General features: G+C 53.8%; 1 protein-coding gene across 3 annotated transcripts; it reads right to left on the minus strand.

Moving 5' to 3' along the window:
- Nucleotides 1-311: 311 nt before the first annotated feature.
- On the minus strand, nt 312-11,532 carry WBP2 (WW domain binding protein 2). Of its 3 annotated transcripts, none has more exons than XM_031657768.1 (8): nt 10,523-11,532; nt 6,894-7,002; nt 4,194-4,329; nt 3,137-3,229; nt 2,350-2,484; nt 2,046-2,168; nt 1,475-1,551; nt 312-1,354 (listed from the first exon to the last, which is right to left on the minus strand). In XM_031657768.1, exons 1-8 carry the CDS (start codon nt 10,579-10,581, stop codon nt 1,301-1,303), a joined length of 786 nt encoding a protein of 261 aa, XP_031513628.1. In that variant the 5' UTR covers nt 10,582-11,532; the 3' UTR covers nt 312-1,300. The 3 variants fall into 3 exon arrangements, with proteins under 3 accessions (XP_031513628.1, XP_031513630.1, XP_031513629.1); XM_031657769.1 differs by lacking the exon at nt 10,523-11,532 and adding an exon at nt 9,927-10,259 and having other exon boundaries at nt 1,169-1,354; XM_031657770.1 differs by lacking the exon at nt 2,350-2,484.
- Nucleotides 11,533-19,225: the final 7,693 nt, after the last annotated feature.

The following is a 19,225-nucleotide window of genomic DNA, read 5'->3' on the forward strand; positions in this document are numbered from 1 at the left end:
CCCATCCAGGCTGATGATGGTCCGAATCCACCTCTGTCCCAGCCAGGTTTGGGGCACTCGGTGGGGGTGGGACACAGCTGCTGAGCAATGACCACAGGAACCGGCTCCAGAGGCCAGAGCTGTCCTGGGGACCAGACAGCTGGGCCGTGAGAACGGGGATCCTCCCGTGGGAGGGAACCGTCCCGGGAGCCTCCAGGGCCCTCGGCAGCCAGACGGCTCTCCTTCCGGAAGAGACCGCCTGGGTCACCACACGCAGAGCCAGAAAGGGTCCAGTTATTTATTTTTACTATTTCACATTTTCAGCAAACAAATCAAGGTGCAAACAGGGTTTATTTCACATTAATATATTAACTGGATTTTTTGTCAAATAAATAGGGAATTCTCTTTAGATAACCATCTCCTCACTTCATGGCCAGTCCAGGAACAAACAAGAGCGAATGTTAGCGCATCCAGGGGCACGAAGCTTAAGGGGAAGAAGCAGGCTGGGGGGCTAGTGGCAGGTCCCGGCCGGCACGAAGGGTCAGCGGCCCTTGTTTCCAGCCCCACCCAGCAGCCCAAAAGTGGACAGACATGCATTCTCTGGTTCCAGTCAGGAAGCTCCTTCTAGAGGGAAGTGAGAGGTGAGGGAAAGCAAATTCCAGAAACACCAGCGAAAGGCAGAAGCACTTCCTGCCAGCCTCGGCGGCCCTGCCCCGACGCCACCCAAGCCCTGGAAGCTCATTTTACAGCTTCAAAAGTCACACGGGGTGGCAACAGCATGACTCAGGACAAGGAAGGAAAGGACAGTGGCAGGGCTGCGGCTGGACCCTGGCTGAGTGGAATGCAGACACGGTGGCCTTCTGAGACCAGCACAGACCAGTGGAGGGAATGTGAGCAGGGCCTGGCAGGGCCGGGGAAGACACCTGGCTGGTCTGAAGTGGCTCATGAGGCTGAGTGTAGCAGTGGCTGCCAGACTGAGGGAGCTGGACTGCGGTGGAGGAGGTGGCCAGAGAGTCCCTTCGAGGGGAGAAGCTGAGAGTGAAACAGGAACAGGGGATGCCCCATGCTCCCAGGAGAGCCCCAGACAGTGAGTGAGGCACACTGGGCAGCGTTGTGGGCTCTGGGCTGGCATGGGAAGCTGGGCGGCACCTCTCCTGAGGCCGGGGGCCCTAATGTCCCACAATGCTAGTTCCTGGTAATTGTTTATGATCAGACCCGGAGGGAGAACAAGGCGCCCCCTCCCCTCCCCCAGCCCCAGTGCAGCGCCAGTGGGAGGGGTAGGGTACAGAGATAAGGGTGGGAGGCAGGGAGGCAGGAGGGCCTACTGGGTCTTCTTATCTTCCGGTGGGTAGTAGGGAGGTGGTGGCGGCTGGCTCTAAAGAAGGGAGAAAGGGAAAATTCGCGTTAGGAGGTTTAAAACATGGCGCAGTCTTCCCCCTGCGGCTCCCAGCATCTGTGGCTGCGGGGCTGCACTGGCACTGCCACGCTCTCTCACCGTGGGCATGTAGACGTTGTGAGGGTTGCCTGGGTTGTAGTAGGCGCTGGCGGCTGCTTCTGCGGCCTTGGCTTCGGCTGTGAGAGCAAACACACCCAGTGTCAGTGACAAGTTCTCATCCCCCTGAGCTTAGCCCAGAGACCCTGGGCCCCCATGGCTCAGGGCAGCTGGTGCTGGGGGTCCAGTTCCGCCAATACAGCAGCAGGTGAGGCTTCCTGAGCATGGGCCACGTGCTAGCATGGTCCTTTCCAGGCCCATCGCATGTCTCACCTCATCTAATCCTTGAGCCAACCCCCCAGGTGCCACCGTGACCAACCGAGTGTAGATGAGAGGACCGAGGCACACAGGGTGACCTTCCCTGCCCAGGCCATGTGGGTAGCTAAGGGGTGGGGGTGGCGCCAGAACCTAGCTCCGCACCACAGGCCACGGCCCTGCTGGGCCCCTGGGGTAGTCCAGGGGTCATCCATCATCTGCGGCTCTCAGCAGTCTCTGGCCATTCTGAGGCTCTCTGTGCAGCCTTGGGGAGGAGAGGGCTGGTCCCGAAGGGCTGCCCGCACCCAAAGGCCCTCACCTGCAGGAGTGGAGGGGACATCGGGGCCGCTGACCGGAGGTTCCATGGGCCCAGGATAGGGCGGTGGTGGGGGCTGCACGTATCCCATGGCCCCGTCCATCATGGGGGGTCCTGGATAGAACTCTGCTCGGCAAGAGAGCAACAGGGACGCGGTGAGCACCCGGCTGCGGCCCCCTATGAGGGGGGCCTCTCCAGATCCTTTGTTAGTCCTGAAGCAGCTCAAGGAATGAAGTCTCCCTGGCCTCGGGGGAGCCTGGATAGGTGGGCTCATGAGGGGAGGGTGGGCAGCAAAGGACACACTCACCAGGCGGGGGCGGTGGATAGGGGTAGCCAGGAGGGCAGGGGTACATTCCATTGGCGACGGGCGGGGGATAGACATAGGCCCCGCTGGGCATGTAAGAGTAGCCATAGGCTCCATTGGGGGCTTCACCTCTGGAGGCTACAAGTACAAGGGGAAAGAGAAATGAGTGTGGCCTGCCTTGGGGCGGGGAGAGGGCGGTCCCGCTGCCTGCAGAGGGGAGCTATTGGGGCCCAGGAGTGTGCCCAGCAGACATGCTCTGTCCACCCCACTCCACTCTCCACCCACACTCGGGGCTGCCTTGGTCAGGGATGGGGTGATGAGAGAGGACAGGAGAGGTCAGAGCCAGGGGAAGGCAAGGGAGGTCAAGGACAAGGGTGGAGGGTGGACGGAGGTGGGGAGGGAGGCTCAGGGCTGGGGTAGGAGTGAGCTGGCGGAGGATGTCTGCTGGGCCCATCCCTCAGTCATTTTCAATGGCTGCAAAACCGCAGTTTAATGGTTGGTTTGGTGTTTGTTTTATGAGGCCGTAGTAAAGTGTCCTTGAGTCCAAACAGCTTTGTCAAAACGTGATCCACCTGCTCCAGGCAGGGAAACGCAGCCTCTGAGGTACAGGACAGAGCTGTACCTCACGCCAATGACAGCTTTCCTTCCCAACTCCTAGGCCTGCTCAGCCTAGTGCCCAGACACTTACCTCTTGAATGTTTAAAAAAGCAAAACAAAAAGGAAGCAAACTCAAACCAAACCCCTACATGTTCAGTGTGTTCTCAGCCCCTAATCTTCGGAGCCTGGATACCTTGAGATGCCACCTGGAGCATCCGCTGTCCAAACTCAATGGCGCCCCCTGCCGTGAAAGTCAACTTGTAGGAAGCAGAGCCTTCCCAGCCACCTGAGAGGAGAAGGACAGCGAATAAACACCACAGAAAAAGAAAACTGATGCCCCAAGAGATGGCTGTTTTCCTCTCCAGGGCTTCATCCGACGCCCGGGAGGCTTGCGGGAAGCTGGGCCTGCACTGTGATGGGGACTTCCTGGTGCCATGGTTTCCAGCCTGCTGCCTGCATAGAAGCCGGCACTGCAGCCCGGCCAGGCCCTGCTATACTCGCTTCCCCCTTTGGAACAAGGGCCTCTCCTTCCTGGAACAAGCCTGTCCTCCCACCACCGGCCCAATATGTACACAGGTGCCAAGGCCACCTTGGTGTGGTTTTAGAGCTAACATCAAGGTTTCTTTCCACCCCCAGTCAAGCACTCGGCAGCTGCACAGGCACAAGCCCACTCGGCAACAACCGACCCTGAAATTCAGAGCAGACCTCTCATCCTAAGGGGGTCCAAGGACAGACTCCAGCCCTTCTAGCTTGGCTTCTGCCCAAAGAGGGACCAAGAGCGCCTCAATAGCAAGGGCGGGCCTGGCTGCGTGTCAAGGGGAAGGCAAGTTCAATGCAGAGGTCTCTGGGGCCTGCCAAAAAGCCAGCCCCAAAGCAGGGTGACTCTGGCTTCCCAGAGGCAGTTGCCTCTTCCTGGCTCTCATGAAAAGGCCCCTCTCAAGAACTGATGCAGCTCCTTCCTGAGTCGAAAATTTGTATGCACTCGCCAAGGCGCACTAAGCATCTTGACTCAGTCCGCAAGCTTCTGCAGACTTCACGCTCTGAAAAGCTGACCTGAGCTGCCGTCTTTAATGCCAGCATTTTCCCCAGCTCTTGGCAATCAAACCCCACCAGCTGGCAGCCCAGAGCTGGGAAGAGGTCATGGCTAGGGCGATAAGGGTCTGAAGGGGACACCCCCAGGGCGGCAGTCAGAGGCTCCCAGGGCACCTCCCTGGAAGCCCCATCCATGTCCCTGAGTTCCCATCACCTACCTCCCGCTTCCGCCTTCACTGTTCCCTTGATGTAGTTTGCACCAAATACGGGCTGCTTGATCTCACAGTCTTTCATGAGATAAAATGGCATCATGAAGGACTGCATGGCATCCTTGCCCTTGGACAGAAAGATGACCTGCAGGGAGAGAGGGTGAGGCCATCAGCACCGGAAGCACCGCCCACGCTGCCATGCTTCCCACCTGTTTCCTGGGAGTGACGAGTCTGCTCTCAGTGCCAGGGTCCAGCAGCCCCACGGCGCTCTCTGTGCCAGACACTCCTGGAGAGAGCTGTGGAAAGGGAAAGGGCTCACTGCGGCCTGGAGAGGCCAAGCTCACGTACATGGGAGAAAAACGTACTGGTCACAGACAGTATCTTTGAGCAGGGCAGACTGCTCTGTCACTGACACGGTGGTGGGGAGGTGGTGGCAGTGGTGCCTAAGTGAAGGGGCCTACGAAGGAGGAAGGACAGGCAGAGGCAAGGGAAGGACAAGCAGAGGCAAGGCAGGGACGGGTTCCTGAAAGGTGGGGGTCTCCAGCCTGAGCTCCAGAACCGAGCATGATGGTGCAGTGGTCGCTAGTTACCATTGAGGCGGACTACAAACAGCAACAAGAGCTCTCCTGGAGCCTGTTTTTGAGACGGAGTCTCGCTCTGTGGTCCAGGCTGGAGTGCAGTGGCCAGATCTCAGCTCACCGCAAGCTCTGCCTCCCGGGTTTACACCATTCTCCTGCCTCAGCCTCCCGAGTAGCTGGGACTACAGGCGTTTTCTTTTTTTTAATTTTTTATTTATTTATTTTTTGAGACGGATTTTTGCTCTGTTGCCCAGGCTGGAGTGCAGTGGCGCGATCTCGGCTCACTGCAAGCTCTGCCTCCCGGGTTCATGGCATTCTCCTGCCTCAGCCTCCCGAGCAGCTGGGACTACAGGCGTCTGCCACTATGCCCGGCTAATTTTTTGTATTTTTAGTAGAGATGGGGTTTCACTGTGTTAACCAGGATGGTCTCGATCTCCTGATCTCGTGATCTGCCTGCCTTGGCCTCCCAAAGTGCTGGGATTACAGGCATGAGCCACCGCACCCAGCCTTTTTATTTTTTTGAGACGGAGTCTCACTCTGTAACCCAGGCTGGAGTACAGTGGACCAATCTTGGCTCACTGCAGCCTCCGCCTCCTGGGTTCAAGTGATTCTTTCGCCTCAGCCTCCCGAGTAGCTGGGATTACGGGTAAGTGCCACCACGCCTGGCCAATTTTTGTATTTTTAGTAGAGACAGGGTTTCGCCATGTTGGCCAGGCTGGTCTCGAATTCCTGACCTCAGGTGATCCACCAGCCTTGGCCTCCCAAAGTGCTGGGATTACAGGCGTGAGCCACCAGGACTGGCCAGGCCCAGGTTTTAAATCCATGACTTTAATCTGTGATTGAAGATGCCAACTTGAGCCTCCAGAGATGGGGTTTTGAGGCTCCGCTGTCTTTGCTAAGTCATGGAGATTAAAACTTGAAAATGTGCTCCTCTTCTTCCAGCTGTCTTTGGGTCTAAGTCTTTTTTTTTTTTTTTTTTTTTTTTTGAGATAGAGTCTCGTTCTGTCGCCCAGGCTGGAGTGCAGTGGCTCATCTCAGCTCACTGCAAGCTCCGCCTCCCGGGTTCACGTCATTCTCCCGCCTCAGCCTCCCGAGTAGCTGGGACTACAGGCGCCCACCACTATGCCCGGCTAATTTTTTGTACTTTTAGTAGAGACAGGGTTTCACCATGTTAGCTAGGATGGTCTCGATCTCCTGACCTCGTGATCCACCCGCCTCAGCCTCTCAAAGTGCTGGGATTACAGGTGTGAGCCACCGCGCCTGGCTTTTGTTTTTTTGAGGCAGGGTCTCACTCTGTTGCCCAGGCTGGAGTGCAGTGGCATGATCCCAGCTCACTGCAGCCTCAACCTCTCCCGGCTCCAGTTATTCTCCACCTCACCCTCTTGGGTAGCTGGGACTACAGGCATGTGCCACCACACCCAGCTTATGTTTATATTTTTTGTAAAGATGGGGTTTCGCCAGGTTACGCAGGCTGGTCTCGAAATCCTGAGCTCAAGTGGTCCGCCTGCCTTGGCCTCCCAAAGTGCTGGGATTACAGGCATAAGCCACTGCACCAGCCTGTCTTTGAGTCTAAGCCTTGAGTGGCTACAAGCAGCAATTTTCCAAGAACATCCATTTGTATTTCTCAACCTCTCAGAGTCCACGTGGGTAACTCTCAGGCAAGGCCCATTCTGCAGCCTGGCATTTGTCATTCTGTGGGGTAGTCCCGGGCTCTCTGCCCAGTCCAGAGGCTGTGCCACACCAACTGTGCCCTGTTTACCAGATTTCTCACCCTGGATGTGCACAGGGCTTCATGGGCTACACTCACAGAAAACAAAATGTTAATAATAATAGTCTCCGGCCTCCAGGCCCAAGTCATGCCAGCGCTGCATCCAACTCTATAGAGGTTTTGCAGCAGCGGCTCTAGAATTTACATGGGTTCACTGCCCAGTGGTCAGGTCAGTTACACAAAGAGCCTGGTGGTTCTGGAATCCAGGAGCATGTGACGGAGAACAGGCAGAGTGAGGCACTAACATTCACCAGGGTTCAGAGGCCACTTGACTCATGAGGCTGAGGCGGACCCGAGACTAACACTCACGTCACCTCCAACAGCAACAAGCCTCTCAACCAACTGTCCTGCTGGGCAACTCACCCGGTAAGGGGTAAGGTAGACGGTGCCTTTCTTGGTCCCTTTGAAGGCTTCTGGCACGTTCTTCATGTCATTGAATGTGAGTTCCACATGATCATAGGACATTAGGATGCTGTGATAAGAAAAGAGGAAAAGCCTTGATGAGACAGTATGGAGATGCGATGTCACCCAGACACTGGGCCTTTCTCCCAAGCAGCTGCCCGGCACATCAGCTCTCATAACCTCTCAACAGTGCTGCATTAAAACCATTCATAGGGCCGGGCGCGGTGGCTCACCCCTGTATCCCAGCACTTTGGGAGGCCGAGGCAGGTGGATCACAAGGTCAAGAGTTTGAGAACAGCCTGGCCAACACGGTGAAATCCCATCTCCACTAAAAATACCAAAAAATTAGTCGTGGCGGGCCCTCGTAATCCCAGCTACTCAGGAGGCTGAGGAGGGAGAATCGCTTGAACCCAGGAGGCGGAAGTTGCAGTGAGCCAAGATGGCACCATTGCACTCCAGCCTGGGCAACAAGAGAGAAGCTCCAGCCGGGCACGGTGGCTCATGCCTGTAATCCCAGCACTTTGAGAGGCTGAAGTGGGCGGATCACCTGAGGTCAGGAGTTCGAGACCAGCCTGACCAACATGGAGAAACCCTGTCTCTACTAAAAAAGTACAAAATTAGCTGGGCGTGGTGGTGGGCGTCTGTAATCCCAGCTACTAGGGAGGCCGAGGCAGGAGAATCGCTTGAACCCAGGAGGCAGAGGTTGCGGTGAGCCGAGATCGCGCCATTGCACTCCAGCCTGGGCAACGAGAGCGAAACTCCATCTCAAAAAAAAAAAAAAAGAGAGAGAGAAGCTCTGTCTCAAAAACAAATAAATTAATAAAGCCATTCATAGGGCTAGGAGCGGTGGCCCACACCTGTAATCCCAGCACTTTGGAAGGCTGAGGCCGGTGGATCGCTTGAGCCCAGGAGTTTGAGACCAGCCTGGGTAACGTGGCGAGACCCCGTCTCTACAAAAAAACTAAAAACCACCACCACCAACAACAAAAACCTCATTAATGCAGCCATGGAAGAAACGAGCACGTTGGGGTTCTGTAAAATTTCCCAAACCCCGCTTACACAGCCCCCAAATGATCAACGTGGTAGCAGAGTTACAGGGCTCTAGAGAGGCCGCCAGCCCTCAAGTAGGTGGGGTGGTCTGGCTTAACTTTTCTATTCTCTTTCAAGTCCTTTTGACAGATGTCCTGTTTTTGCTGGTTGGTTTTTCAACCCTAACATATAAACATGTCTAAGAGATGACTGTACAGATCACAATAGGACCTCCTTCAAGGTTCTTTTAAACCTGGGTTCTTCAGCTGGGTTTGCAGGAAAGTCCACGAAGCCCTTGAGATGATCATGTACGTCATATGTGCATTTTTCTGAGCGGAGAGTCCACAGCTTCCATCATTCTCAAAGGAGTTCACGACTTGAAGAGTAACGTTCACTAGTTTAATTATCAATTTTTTTTTCTTTTTTATGAGACGGAGTTTCACTCTTGTTGCCCAGGCTGCAGTGCCGTGGCATGATCTCGGCTTACTGCAACCTCTACCTCCTGGGTTCAAGCAATTCTCCTGCCTCAGCCTCCCACGTAGCTGGGGTTACAGGCATGCGTCACCACGCCCGGCTGATTTTTTGTATTTAGTAGAGACGGGGTTTCACCATGTTGGTCAGGCGGGTTTCAAACTCCTGACCTCAAGTGATCCACCTACCTCGGCCACCCAAAGTGCTAGGATTACAGGCATGAGCCACCATGCCCAGCCTAATTATCAAATTTTGAACACTGGACTTATACTTCAATTGTTACAGACACAACTTATTCAGACAGGAGGCTGAAGCACTTTCTAAAACAAGGCACACCTTACTTAGCAGGACTGAGCCCTAAGCCAGGTAGAAGGCCCAGCAGGATAGATACATTCTTGTCTCAGGAAGTTCCACAGAGACAGAAAGAAAAACAGTCCCCAGAGATGTTGCCAAATGGCATGAAAAGCTGGCCAGGCCTGGGAACTGACTCACACACAGAGATGCAACAAGACAGTGTGAGGTGTCTCTGATCACATGATAAAAAGGTTCACACGGTTCTGTTTGTCTTCTGCCTCCCCCCATATATCACAACTTTCTCAGACTGGGGAAAGGTAAGTGGGAAACAACTGGTCTAAGAAAAGAGAAGTGGTCGGGCATGGTGACTCATTCCTGTAATCCTAATACTTTTGGAGGCCAAGGAGGGCGGATCACGAGGTCAGGAGTTCGAGACCAGCCTGGCCAACATGGTGAACTCCTGTTTCTAGTAAAAATACAAAAAATTAGCTGGGTGTAGTGGCAAGTGCCTGTAATCCCAGTTACCGGGGAGGCTGAGGCAGGATAATTGCTTGAACCCAGGAGGCGGAGGTTGCAGTGAACTGAGATCGTGCCACTGCACTCCAGCCTGGGTGACAGAGCAAGCCTCCATCTCAAAAAAAAAAAAAAGAGAAGTACCGCTCAGAGAAAAGAAGGAATTACCCATCAGACTCTGAGTCGGTAAGACAGAGGGAAAGTGAGCCTGCTGGGTCACTCTAGGCATTTTCCTCTGACTCATCATAACATTCCCAAGTTACAGGGCAACTGGATGCTGGCCTTAGCTGGGTACAGGGCTCTGACTCCACAATGTCTCCTTTGGGGACTCAGGTGCCTCCTAAGCTCCTTCTGCCTTCAAGAGGCAATTCAGGGTTGGCATAGTTCAACCCAGAGCTGGCTGGTCTGATTTTCAATACCCAAGGAACAAAAGGAGAGAGAGGCCATTCAGGGCTTCTCTTGGCAGAGACTGGAGGAGAGACAGGGTGCAATGAGCAAGGGGTGGGGAGGGTGGAGTGGAAAGAACCTTGAATTAGGAGACCTGTGCCTTCGGAGGAGACTCAAACCAACAGGCATTCAAGAGAGAGGCAAGGGAATGACTTTACGGATCCACACAGTGCCAGGAACTGTCAGACATCTGACAAACGTCATCTGTTTAATCTCATTCCTGGGACCTCAGTTTCTTACCTGGAACCTGAACAGTTCTGGAACATACTGGAAGCCTGTATGCTGGTGGTTAATCCTATTAACTTTGGAGTCAAGACTCCTTTCCTGGAATTCCATCTCTGCTACTTACAGAGTTGCAATCTCGAGCAAGTTACTTAACCTTTCTGCCCTCCACTTTCCCTACCTGTGAAACGTGGACAGTAGTAGATTGTACTGCACAGAATTTATTAAATAAGGTAGAAAAGGCGCAGAGCCTGACACGTAGTAACGTTGGAGACATCCAATAAGTGACAATTATTTTTGTTTGGGGCTCCTCCCAGTTACTGAAGTCAAAACTCTGGGAAGGGGTTCAAGAATCACCCCTAGGCCCCACCGGTCGCCCCATGCCAGGTCCCCATGCAGACGTCCCACTCCCACCTCCCAGCTGATCACAACCTCCCGGGCCCTCCCCCACGGCCCACCCACCTTCCTCCAACCCCGCCCCCAGCCATTCCCCCCCAATCTTACTCCATCAATGCTCCCCCTTCAGGGGCTTATTCCCCACCGCCCATGGCCCACCGCCCACTCCCTCGACACTCGAACTTTGGTCCTCTAGGATCCTTCCGCAGTGTTTTCACCTCTCGGTGTTGTTGACGATCACTCCGCCGCCCTCCGAGTGATTCTTGTTGAGCGCCATAGTCTCTCCGACACGGGTCCCGAGACTCAAAACGCAGTGAGCTTGCGCCCCTCTTCGCCCCGCCCCTAGTGGCGTCTTCTTATTAGAGTCAGCCAGTCACAGCTCGAGCGCGGAGGCTGGCCCAACCACCTGACCCGAACGTCACGTGGTAATAGTTTACTCCCTCCCCCCAGTTCCGCCTGCGTAACAAACAAGATGAAGACTACAATTCCCAGCAGGCAACGCTCCCGCAACCTCGGCCTCTCCCTGTGCTGGAGGAAGGATGCATTCTGGAACTTGTAGTCTCCTGGCTCATAGGCCGAAATTGGCTCCACAATTTACATAACCAATCGGCTTGTGCCATCTCCACTCCGCCTCTTCAGCCGGACGGAAATAAACAGTTCGGCTGCTGCCAGGGGCGCGAGCCTGGGGACCCCGGCCGAGCGTTAAGGGAAGTCCCGCTGGCCGAATGCGACCTGGACATGGCGTGGGAGGGCCGAGGAGTCCCCTGGTGGATGGGCAGCCTTCGTTCACTCAGCAGACGTGTATGGGGCGTTTGTGTGACTCCGGGGCGTTTAGCTGAGCCCGAGACCCCGGCTCTTGGGGACGTGGTGGGCTGGCGGCGTCGGATCACCCCGCCACCCATCTCACCACCCCAAGCCCTGAGCCCGGGGGGCGGGGAGCGTCCCGCCTGGGGAGGGGAGGCTGTGTGCCCCGCCTGGCTCCCACCACTTTCGCAGGCCGGCCGGGCGCCCCTTGCAGCCTCCTCGCCGGCCTCGCGGTGGCGCCGATCCCTCCGGAGCGCCCAGCGGGGTCCCGGCCGGAAGACTGAAGGCTCAGTGAGACTGGGCACGGCGCGAGACTGGCAGCCTGATAACTAGGACTTACAAAATAAGACTGACTCATGCTAGCTCGTGACCCAGCCCTGGGCGTCCTCCACGGGGCAGCTGTCATTCCCTAACCGCCCCCCACCAAACCCCTGCACCTCCGAGCTGAATCCGTGAGGCGGAGAGAGGGGGCTGCACTCCCCCACTTGGTGGTGCAGGGGTTAATCTTAAGGATTAATTCGTTAAGATTAATTAATCTTAAAGATTAACTCGTTAATCTTAAGGAATTAGAGTTTGCTTTTCAGTAGACAGCTGCTTTCCTGACCGTGGTAGTCAACCTCTAGATCCACCTGTTCGACTTCGCTTAGCAGGGAGGTCTCCTATGTGAAGAAATAAAGCTGCCTCACTAGAAAAGATCAGGAAACAGCAGCGTTCTGTGAGGTCCGGTGCAATACCAGGTTGGACCTTGCAGGACAAGTACAGTGGATTAAGGATGGTCATAATGAAATCTGCCCCAATGGTTAGATGTATTTTGGGGTCTGCAATCTCTGCCGTCTTTTTTTTTTTTTTTTTTTTTTTTGAGACGGAGTCTCGCTCTGTCACCCAGGCTGGAGTGCAGTGGCCGGATCTCAGCTCACTGCAAGCTCCGCCTCCCGGGTTTACGCCATTCTCCTGCCTCAGCCTCCCGAGTAGCTGGGACTACAGGCGCCCGCCACTTCGCCCGGCTATTTTTTTGTATTTTTTAGTAGAGACGGGGTTTCACCATGTTAGCCAGGATGGTCTCGATCTCCTGACCTTGTGATCCGCCCGTCTCGGCCTCCCAAAGTGCTGGGATTACAGGCTTGAGCCACCGTGCCCGGCCTCTGCCGTCTTTAAAAAGAATTAAGTCGGCCGGGCGCGGTGGCTCACGCCTGTAATCCCAGCACTTTGGGAGGCCGAGGCGGGTGGATCGTGAGGTCAGAAGATTGAGACCATCCTGGCTAACACGGTGAAACCCCGTCTCTACTAAAAAATACAAAAAATTAGCCGGGCGTGGTGGCGGGCGCCTGTAGTCCCAGCTACTCGGGAGGCTGAGGCAGGAGAATGGCGTGAACCCAGGAGGCGGAGCTTGCAGTGATCCGGGATTGCGCCACTGCACTCCATCCTGGGCAACAGAGTGAGACTCCGTCTCAAAAAAAAAAAAAAAGTCAGACTATGTGCTGATATGGAAGATTGTCAAGGGTTATTAAGCACAGAATGCTGTATACATATAGTTCTATTTGTATTAAAAAATACGATCTAGATAGAAATTTTTTGCAAAGATCCACCAGAAAATGTCTGTGGCAGTTTTGAGGCGTGGGTCTGGGAATTTGGGGTGGATTGGTGGCTCAGTATGTCGGTATGCATTGTACTTTTTGGTACTGTTTAGTTTTTTTTTTTTTTTTTTTTTGAGACGGAGTCTTGCTCTGTCACCCAGGCTGGAGTGCTGTGGCCGGATCTCAGCTCACTGCAAGCTCAGCCTCCCGAGGTTCCCGCCATTCTGCCTCAGCCTCGGAGTAGCTGGGACTACGAAGCCGCCACCTCGCCCATTTAATTTTTTTTGTATTTTTTAGTAGAGGCGGGGTTTCACCGTGTTAGCCAGGATGGTCTCGATCTCCTGACCTGCGTGATCAGCCGTCTCGGCCTCCCAAAGTGCTGGGATTACAGGCTTGAGCCACCGCGCCCGGCTTTTTTCTATGTGCATTTAAAATATAAATTTAAAAAAAGTAGGTCGGAGTTTGTGGCACATGCCTGTCATTCCAGCACTTTGGGAGGCCAAGGCGGGTGGATCACCTGAGGTCAGGAGTTTGAGACCAGCCTGGGCAACATGGTGAAACCCCATCTCTACTAAAAATACAAAAAATTAGCTAGGTGTGATGGTGGTCACCTGTAATCCCAGCTACTCAGGAGGCTGAGGCAGGAGAATCACTTGAACCCCGGAGACGGAGGTTGCAGTGAGCTGAGATCAAGCCACTGCACTCCAGCCTGGGCAATAAGAACAAAACTCTATCTCAGAAACAAACAAAAAACCCCACGATTATTCATTCACAATACTGTGGCCACAATGAGGCCTCCTGACAGGAGGGGAAATGACAAGAAAAGGAAGTTGCAGTGGAGAGATAACGAGCTTGACCAGCTTCGGCTACAATGTCCAGAAGTTCTAAGTTTTATAAAAACATATGACCATGTGAACACACTTCTTGGACAGCTCCCATGACTTTGGGGCTGGAAGGTACCAGAACTCAAAACTCAAACCGAAGGATTCAACAATCGTTTATTGCGGAACCAGGTGAGCAGCTGCAGGCCCCCCAGGCCCAGGTCTCAGTACTCAGACCTCTCCTCTGGTCTTTTACCCCTGTTTGCCTGTCTCCAGCTCTCTTTTTCACTGCAGTATGATTGCTCGTATTCTCCACACCGGAGCACATCTTAGTGATGTGCTAAGAAAGGGTGCAGGTCTACCCCAGATACCAGCAGGCAGGGTCTGGGGCAGCTGAGCCGCTGAACTGGTCGCCTGTTTTTCTGTTTATAATTTTATTTATTTATTTTATTTACTTATTTATTTTGAGACAGAGTCTCGCTCTGTTGCCCAAGCTAGAGAGCAGTGGTGTGATCTCCACTCACTGCAAGTTCCGCTTCCCGGGTTCACGCCATTCTCTTGCCTCAGCCTCCCGAGTAGCTGGGACTACAGGTGCCTCCCACCATGCCCGGCTAATTTTTTGTATTTTTAGTAGAGACGGGGTTTCACTGTAGCCAGGATGGTCTTGATCTCCTGACCTCGTGATTCACCCGCCCCGGCCTCCCAAAGTGCTGGAGTGGTGGCGTGAGCCACCGTTCCTGGCCTATTTATTTATTTTTGATACAGGGTCTTGCCTGTCTCCTGGGGTGGAGTACAGTGACACGGTCTCTGCTCACTGCAGCCTCCACCTCCTGGGTTCAAGCAATTCTCGGGCCTCAGCCTCCGAAGTAGCTGGGACTACAGATGCAGGCCACCACACCCAGCTAAGCTTTGTATTTTTAGGTAGAGATGGGTTTTCACCATGTTGGCCAGGCTGGTCTCAAATTCCTGACCTCAAGTAATGCGCCCACCTAACACTCCCAAAAGTGTTAGGATTACAGGTGTGAGCCACCGGCCCCCTCCCCACCCGTGGTCGCCTCTTGACCCCCAATAAGAGTAATCTATTTGTCCCAGTGAGCCAAATAAATACCATTTCGTTGACCAAATCATTTTCTGTGTGTGCCATGACATAAAAGAGGTTGGCAGGCCTGTAGAGTTGGCTCATGCCTGTAATCCCAGCATTTTGGAAGACTGAGGCAGAAGGATTGCTTCAGCCCAGGAGTTTGAGACCAGCCTGGGCAACATAGTGAGACCCTCCCTCTAAAAATTTAAAAAAAAAAAAAAAAAGGTTGGCAGCATTTACCAAATGGTGGCTATTTTTCCTTACCTTGACCCACCATAAAAATATATAGGGCTTGAGCCCAGGAGTTTGAGACCAGCCTGGGTGACAGAACGAGACCCTGTCTTACACTGTCAGTCAGGCGGGAGTGGTGCAATCATGGCTCACTGTACCTTCAACCTCCTGAGCTCAAGAAATCTTTTTACCTCAGCCTCCTGAGTAGCTGGGGCTACAGGGGCACATCACCATGCCTGGCTAGTTTAAAAATTTTTTTTGGTAGAGATGGAGTCCTGTTATGTTGCCCAGGCTGGTCTTGAACTCCTGGCATCAAGCCAGTGGTCCTGCCTCAGCCTCCCAAGTAGCTGAGAGTACAGGCCCTGCCACCACCACATGCTGCTTAATTTGTATTTTGTAGTGGGATATATTCTGAAATTTTCTGTTTTATTTTGTCATCTTTTTTGAGACTGAGGTCTGGCTCTGTCGCTCAGGGCTGGAGTGCAGGCTGTGATCTCAGCTCACTGCGTAAAGTCTCACTTCTCCCGAAGCTTACTTCATTCTCCTGCCTCAGCCTCCCGAGTAGCTGGGACCACAGGCTCGCCACTGCCGCTGTTTTAGTAGAGACGGGTTTCCACCGTTAGCCAGGATGGTCTCGATCTCCTGACCTTGTGATCCGCCTGCCTCAGCCTCCCAAAGTGCTGGGATACAGGCTTGAGCCATCAGCCCGCTTATTTTGTCATCTTAAAATTAAGCGCAAGGGGGCTGGGCACGGTGGCTCACGCCTGTAATCCCAGCACTTCAGGAGGCTGAGGTGGGCACATCACCTGAGGTCGGGAGTTCAAGACCAGCCTGGACAACATGGTGAAACCCCGTCTCTACTAAAAAAAAAAAAAGACAAAATTAGCCGGGCATGGTGGCACATGCCTGTAATTCCAGCTACTCGGGAGACTGAGGTAGGAGAATCACTTGACCCCAGGAGGTGGAGGTTGCGGTGAGCTGAGATCGCACCATTACACTCCAGCCTGGGCAACAAGAGCAAAACTCTGTCTCAAAAAAAAGGCTGGCACGTGGCTCACGCCTGTAATCCCAGCACTGGGAGGCCGAGATGGGTGGATCACGAGGTCAGGAGATCGGTGACCATCCTGGCTAACACAGTGAAACCCCGCTCTCTACTAAAAATACAAAACTTAGCCGGGCGAGGTGGCAGGCGCCAGTCCCAGCTACTGAGGCTGAGGCAGGAGAGCACCCATGAACCCAGGTGAGGTGTGAGCTTGCAGTGACAGATCCGCCACTGCACTCCAGCCTGGTGACAGAGTGAGACTGCCCCATAAAAAAAAAAAAAAAAATTAGCCGGCAAGGCGGCGGGCCTCTGTAGTCCCAGCTACCTCGGGAGGCTGAGGCAGGAGAATGGCGTGAACCCGGGAGGCGGAGCTTCTGCAGTGAGTCGAGATCAGCCACTGCACTCCAGCCTGGCTAATTAAGCGAGACCTGTCTCAAAAAAAAAAATTAGCTGCAAGGGTTGGCTCAGTGGCTTGCTCTGTAATCCCAGCAGCACTTCTCTCGGAAATAAGGCAGATCACCTGAGTCAGGAGTTCAAGACCAGCCTGGCCAACATGGTGAAACCCCGTCTCTACTAAAACTACAAAATTAGCCGGGCATGGTGGCACAAGCCTGTGATCCCAACTACATAGGAGGCTGAGGCAGGAGAATTGCTGGAATCTGGAAGGTAGAGGTTGCAGTGAACAGAGATGGTGCCGTTACACTCCAGCCTGGGCAAAAAGAGCAAAACTCAAAAAAAAACAAACCAAAAAACCAAAAAACAAACAAAAAAACATGCTGCTGGCGTGGTGGCTCATGGCGGACACTTGAAGTCAGGAGTTTGAGACCAGCCTGGCCAACATAATAGCGTGCAACATAGTAGCGTGCCTGTAATCCCAGCTACTCAGGAGGCTGAGGCAAGAAAATCGCTGGAACCCAGGAGGCGGAGGTTGCAGTGAGCCAAGATCACACTACTGCACTCCAGCCTGGGCAACGGAGCAAGACTCCCTCTCAAACCCCCATCTCTACTAAAAATACAAAAAATTACCCGGGCGTGGTGGAGCACACCTGTAGTCCCAGCTACTCAGGAGGCAGAGGTGGGAGGATTGCTCTTCAGACCAGGAGGCAGAGATTTCAGTGAGCTGAGTTTGCACCATTGCACTCCAGCCTGGGTGACAGAGTGAGACCCCATCTCAAAAAACAAAACAAAACACCAAAACCAACAACAATAATATAGAGGATTGAAAGAGGAGCCCCAGGGCACTAAAACCCAGCCCTCTGAGGAGGGGGCATGGGCCAGCTGGTGCTGGTGCTGGTGCCTCTGAAGGGAGCTCGAGGCAGCTGATTCTGCAAGGGTTGGAAAAAGTAGAAACTGGATTCAGCTGCTGCTAAAGAACTGCAGCTGCCCTGATGAAGCAGCTTTCCTGGGTAAAACACAGGCAAAAATAGTGAGCAGATAGGAAGCTGGGGCCTTCTCCAGCCCTGCAGGTCTCTCTAGCGCCCCCTCTTGGCAGAGCCTGGCAGGGAGCGGTGGGCAATGGAGAAACGTGGCTCTGGGTGTGTTGGCTCAGGCCTGTAATCACAGCAGTTTGGGAGGCCCAGGCAGGTGGATCACCTAAGGTCAGGCGTTCGAGGCCAGCCTGGGCAACATGATGAAACCCCGTCTCCACTAAAAATACGAAAATTATCTGGGCGTGGTGGTGCGTGCCTGTAATCCCAGCTACTCAGGAGGCTGAGGCAAGAAAATCGCTGGAACCCAGGAGGCGAAGGTTGCAGTGAGCCAAGATCACACTACTGCACTCCAGCCTGGGCGACGGAGCAAGACTCCCTCTCAAAAAGTAATAATAAAAAATAAAATTAAGAAAACAAAGACGTGTCTCTGACTCCCAGCCAGACCATGAAGCTGAGTTGGGTGGCTGGGTGGGTGTTATGCGTTGAGTTCCGTCTCCCCGCAAATTCACATGTTGAAGTCCTGACCTGCACTACCTCGTTTGTTGAAGACATAGTTAAGATGAGATCATTAGGGTGGGCCCTAAATCCAACGTGACTGGTGCCCTTGTAAGAAGGGAAAACTTGGACACAGACACACGCAGGGAGAAGGCGGTGCAAAGAGGGAGGCAGAGAGCTACCAGGATTGCTACACGGATCGCTACATATTGTTAACAAACCACCAGAAGCAAGGAGAGCAGCAGGGGACGGTTTCACTCTCACAGTCTCAGAAGGAGTTGACCCTGCCCACACCTTGATTCAGTCTCCAGCACTGAGATGATACATTTTGATTGCTTAAGCCACCTAGTTTGTGGTGTCTTGTTACGACAGCCCTAGCACATTAATACAGTGGGTTTGGAGCTGAGAGTCAAGAATTTGGCATCATCCCCAAACTGTGCTTGGCCCAGGGGAGTAGCGCCTCAGCTGCAGCTAGAAGCACTTGGAGCCGGGCGTGGTAGCTCACACCTGTAATTCCCAGCACTTTGGGAGGCTGAGGCGGGTGGATTACCTGAGGTCAGGAGTTCAAGACCAGCCTGACCAACATGGAGAAACCTCGTCTCTACTAAAAAGTATAAAATTAGCTCCCGGGAGTGGTGGCGCATGTCTGTAGTCCCAGCTACTCGGGAGGCTGAGGTGGGAGAATCGCTTGAACCTTGGAGGCGGAGGTTGCGGTGAGCCGACATTGTGCCATTGCACTCCAGCCTGGGCGACAGAGTGAGACTCTGTCTCAAAAATAAAAATAAAAATTAGAAGCCCTTGGACTCGGATGGCGGGCATCTGAGCAGCAGACCCGGTAGAGAACAGAGTAGAAGCTCTCCTATCTGTGGCCCCGGTGGCGTGGCTCATGCCTATAATTCCAGCACTTGGGAGGCCAAAGTGGGCAGATCACTTGAGGCCAGGAGTTCGAGACCAGCCTGGCCAACACAATGAAACCCCATCTGTACTAAAAATACGAAAATTAGCTGGGCGTGGTGGTGCACACCTGTAATCCCAGCTACACAGGAGGCTGAGGCAGGAGAATCACTTGAGCCCAGGAGGCGGAGGCTGCAGTGAGCTGAGATGGTGCCACTGCACTCCAGCCTGAGCAACAGAGTTGGTGCGGGGGAGAAAGCTCTCCCATCCCCTGGGTACCATGGAATCACCATATAATGCCAGGTGTAGTGGCTCTTGCCTGTAATCCCAGCACTTTGGGAGGCCAAGGTGGGCCGATCACCTGCGGTCAGGAGTTCGAGACCAGCCTGGCCAACATGGTGAAACCCTGTCTCTACTAAAAATATAAAAATTAGCCGAGCATGGTGGTGGGCGCCTGTAATCCCAGCTACTCCAGAGGCTGAGGCAGGAGAATTGCTTGAACCTGGGAGGTGGAGGTTACAGTGAGCAAAGATTGTGCCCTCCAGCCTG

This window comes from Papio anubis, chromosome 17 (genome assembly GCF_008728515.1).
Source record: "Papio anubis isolate 15944 chromosome 17, Panubis1.0, whole genome shotgun sequence".
Classification (NCBI taxonomy): Eukaryota; Metazoa; Chordata; class Mammalia; order Primates; family Cercopithecidae; genus Papio; species Papio anubis.

Bases quoted from the DNA above. Each gene is read 5' to 3' on its own strand.
- WBP2 (XM_031657768.1), bottom strand. From the start codon at position 10,581: ATGGCGCTCAACAAGAATCACTCGGAGGGCGGCGGAGTGATCGTCAAC. The intron at 3,230-4,193 runs GTAGGTGATGGG...TTCTCCTCTCAG, and splicing joins AGTGAAGGCGGAAGCGGGAG to GTGGCTGGGAAGGCTCTGCT. The intron at 1,552-2,045 runs GTGAGGGCCTTT...TTGCTCTCACAG, and splicing joins TGTCCCCTCCACTCCTGCAG to CCGAAGCCAAGGCCGCAGAA.